We start from the raw sequence: 4,031 nt of genomic DNA on the forward strand, positions 1-4,031 counted from the left end.
AAAAATGTTTTTTAAAAAGACCAAAACTCGTTTGGCCATTGAAATATATTTTTTAAAAACGCCACGACTCTTATAGCCCTTGAAAAATATATTTTAAAAAGTCCACGACTCTTGTACCCCTTGAAAAATATATTTTAAAAAAACCACGCCTCGGGTTCAAATAGCACGTGGAAGTAAATATTTTAACAAAATCCAGGCCTCTAATACTTAGAAAATCTTTGTTCTTCTTTTATATTCTTAGGTCTCCGCTGACGAATGGCAACCCAAGACCGCTGATGAAATCAAAAGCATCCGCGCCGCCTGCTTGGAAGAAGTTCCCTTGACCGAGGAACAAATGAATCACATGAAAACCTTCGACTTCCCCAACGAAGAAGCCGTACGCAAATACTTGATGTGCACCTCCGTGAAAATGGACATCTTCTGCACCCACCAAGGCTGGCATTCGGACCGCATTGCTAAACAATTCAAAATGGATATGCAAGAATCTGATGTCCAGAAATTGGCCGATGACTGCATTGCCAAATACCCCAAGGGTGATAAGGCAAATGATGTCTACGTTTATGATGTTCACAAGTGTCTTATGGACAGTGAAGTCGGCCAGAAAGTCAAATCCTATATTAAGAAACGTCAAGAACAATTGTCGAAACAAGCCTAAATAAAATTATAGAACCAAAAAAAAAATATATATATATATATATTTACAAAAGCTACCATTTTCCAAAATTATTTACTCAAAACTTAATTATATAACTTACAATATAAGACAGGAGCATGTTATTTACGAAAAATAGCAATTAAAACACTCCTTCGTATTAAAATAACTTCTTGGCTAAGAAATAATGAATGACGTTTACATTGTTTACGGGTGGGGTTTAGTTTTCAAAATATGGTCACTTGAAATGGTTTTCCAAAACATAAGAGGAATTATTTTCATAAAATGTTACTGGAACTAAACAACATCTCAAGTTTCAGTTGAAATTTTATGAGATAATTTAAAACAACAAGGAAACACTCCATACATGACATCTCCATCTTTGGGTATCATTATGGGTGTCCATATTTTTGAAAACTTTATCAAACTTTCTGTGATCCGTGTACGTTAGTTCATTTGCCAACGAAGTTTAGATTAGATGATACCAACTTAAGATAATGCAAGCGTGAACTTATATATACATAATATATATATTATATTTAATAGCAATAAAAAATGCTTAAGCAAGCTTTAATAAAGGAATTTTTATTGGGCTCGGCCACGCCTCTAATGGCCCTTGAAAAAATATTCTTTAAAAAATCCACACCAAATATTGGCCCTTGAAAAAATATTCTTTAAAAAATCCACACCAAATATTGGCCCTTGAAAAAATATTCTTTAAAAAATCCACACCTAATATTGGCCCTTGAAAAAATATTCTTTAAAAAATCCACGCCTAATATTGGCCTTTGAAAAAATATTCTTTAAAAAATCCACGCCTAATATTGGGCCTTGAAAAAATATTCCTTAAAAAATCAACGCCTTATATTGGCCCTTGAAAAAATATTCTTTAAAAAATCCACGCCTTATATTGGCCCTTGCCAAAAATATTTTTTAAAAATCCACGCATATATTGGCTCTTGCAAAAAATATTCTTTAAAAATCCACGCCTTGTATGGATGGCCCTTGCAAAAAATATTCTTTAAAATATCCTTGCAAAAATATTCTTTAAAAAATCTTTGCAAAAAATATTCTTTAAAAAATCCTTGCAAAAAATATTCTTTAAAAAATCCTTGCAAAAAATATTCTTTAAACCCTTGAAAAAATATTCTTTAAAAAATCCACGCCTTGTATGGATGGCCCTTGAAAAAATATTCTTTAAAAAATCCACGCCTTGTATGGATGGCCCTTGAAAAAATATTCTTTAAAAAATCCACGCCTTGTATGGATGGCCCTTGAAAAAATATTCTTTAAAAAATCCACGCCTTGTATGGATGGCCCTTGAAAAAATATTCTTTAAAAAATCCACGCCTTGTATGGATGGCCCTTGAAAAAATATTCTTTAAAAAATCCACGCCTTGTATGGATGGCCCTTGAAAAAATATTCTTTAAAAAATCCACGCCTTGTATGGATGGCCCTTGAAAAAATATTCTTTAAAAAATCCACGCCTTGTATGGATGGCCCTTGAAAAAATATTCTTTAAAAAATCCACGCCTTGTATGGATGGCCCTTGAAAAAATATTCTTTAAAAAATCCACGCCTTGTATGGATGGCCCTTGAAAAAAATTCTTTAAAAAAACGCCTTGTATGGATGGCCCTTGAAAAAATATTCTTTAAAAAATCCACGCCTTGTATGGATGGCCCTTGAAAAAATATTCTTTAAAAAATCCACGCCTTGTATGGATGGCCCTTGAAAAAATATTCTTTAAAAAATCCACGCCTTGTATGGATGGCCCTTGAAAAAATATTCTTTAAAAAATCCACGCCTTGTATGGATGGCCCTTGAAAAAATATTCTTTAAAAAATCCACGCCTTGTATGGATGGCCCTTGAAAAAATATTCTTTAAAAAATCCACGCCTTGTATGGATGGCCCTTGAAAAAATATTCTTTAAAAAATCCACGCCTTGTATGGATGGCCCTTGAAAAAATATTCTTTAAAAAATCCACGCCTTGTATGGATGGCCCTTGAAAAAATATTCTTTAAAAAATCCACGCCTTGTATGGATGGCCCTTGAAAAAATATTCTTTAAAAAATCCACGCCTTGTATGGATGGCCCTTGAAAAAATATTCTTTAAAAAATCCACGCCTTGTATGGATGGCCCTTGAAAAAATATTCTTTAAAAAATCCACGCCTTGTATGGATGGCCCTTGAAAAAATATTCTTTAAAAAATCCACGCCTTGTATGGATGGCCCTTGAAAAAATATTCTTTAAAAAATCCACGCCTTGTATGGATGGCCCTTGAAAAAATATTCTTTAAAAAATCCACGCCTTGTATGGATGGCCCTTGAAAAAATATTCTTTAAAAAATCCACGCCTTGTATGGATGGCCCTTGAAAAAATATTCTTTAAAAAATCCACGCCTTGTATGGATGGCCCTTGAAAAAATATTCTTTAAAAAATCCACGCCTTGTATGGATGGCCCTTGAAAAAATATTCTTTAATCCAATGGATCCACGCCTTGCATGGATGGCCCTTGAAAAAATGTTCTTTAAAAAACCCACGCCTTGTATGGATGGCCCTTGAAAAAATATTCTTTAAAAAATCCACGCCTTATATTACCCTTGCAAAAACTATTCTTTAAAAAATCCACGCCTTGTATGGATGGCCATTGAAAAAATATTCTTTAAAAAATCCACGCCTTGTATGGATGGCCCTTGAAAAAATATTCTTTAAAAAATCCACGCCTTGTATGGATGGCCCTTGAAAAAATATTCTTTAAAAAATCCACGCCTTGTATGGATGGCCCTTGAAAAAATATTCTTTAAAAAATCCACGCCTTGTATGGATGGCCCTTGAAAAAATATTCTTTAAAAAATCCACGCCTTGTATGGATGGCCCTTGAAAAAATATTCTTTAAAAAATCCACGCCTTCTTGGATGACCCTTGAAAAATTATTCTTTAAAAATCCACACCTTGTATGGATGGCCGTTAAAAAAAATATTCTTTAAAAAATCCACGCCTTGTATGGATGGCCCTTGAAAAAAATATTCTTTAATAAATCCACGCCTTGTATGGATGGCCCTTGAAAAAATATTCTTTAAAAAATCCACGCCTTGTATGGATGGCCCTTGAAAAAATATTCTTTAAAAAATCCACGCCTTGTATGGATGGCCCTTGAAAAAATATTCTTTAAAAAATCCACGCCTTGTATGGATGGCCCTTGAAAAAATATTCTTTAAAAAATCCACGCCTTGTATGGATGGCCCTTGAAAAAATATTCTTTAAAAAATCCACGCCTTGTATGGATGGCCCTTGAAAAAATATTCTTTAAAAAATCCACGCCTTGTATGGATGGCCCTTGAAAAAATATTCTTTAAAAAATCCACGCCTTGTAT

At 33.5% G+C, this 4,031-nt stretch overlaps 1 protein-coding gene across 1 annotated transcript; it reads left to right on the forward strand.

The window, feature by feature from the left end:
* The first annotated feature begins 232 nt into the window (after positions 1 to 232).
* Positions 233 to 661, forward strand: LOC133336798 (uncharacterized). Its single transcript, XM_061545077.1, has one exon. It carries the CDS (start codon positions 335 to 337, stop codon positions 653 to 655), a length of 321 nt encoding a protein of 106 aa, XP_061401061.1. The 5' UTR covers positions 233 to 334; the 3' UTR covers positions 656 to 661.
* Positions 662 to 4,031: the final 3,370 nt, after the last annotated feature.

The sequence above is a fragment of the Musca vetustissima genome, unplaced genomic scaffold (genome assembly GCF_032173495.1).
Source record: "Musca vetustissima isolate MV318-11 ecotype Yass unplaced genomic scaffold, APGP_CSIRO_Mvet_v1 utg221223, whole genome shotgun sequence".
Lineage (NCBI taxonomy): Eukaryota > Metazoa > Arthropoda > Insecta > Diptera > Muscidae > Musca > Musca vetustissima.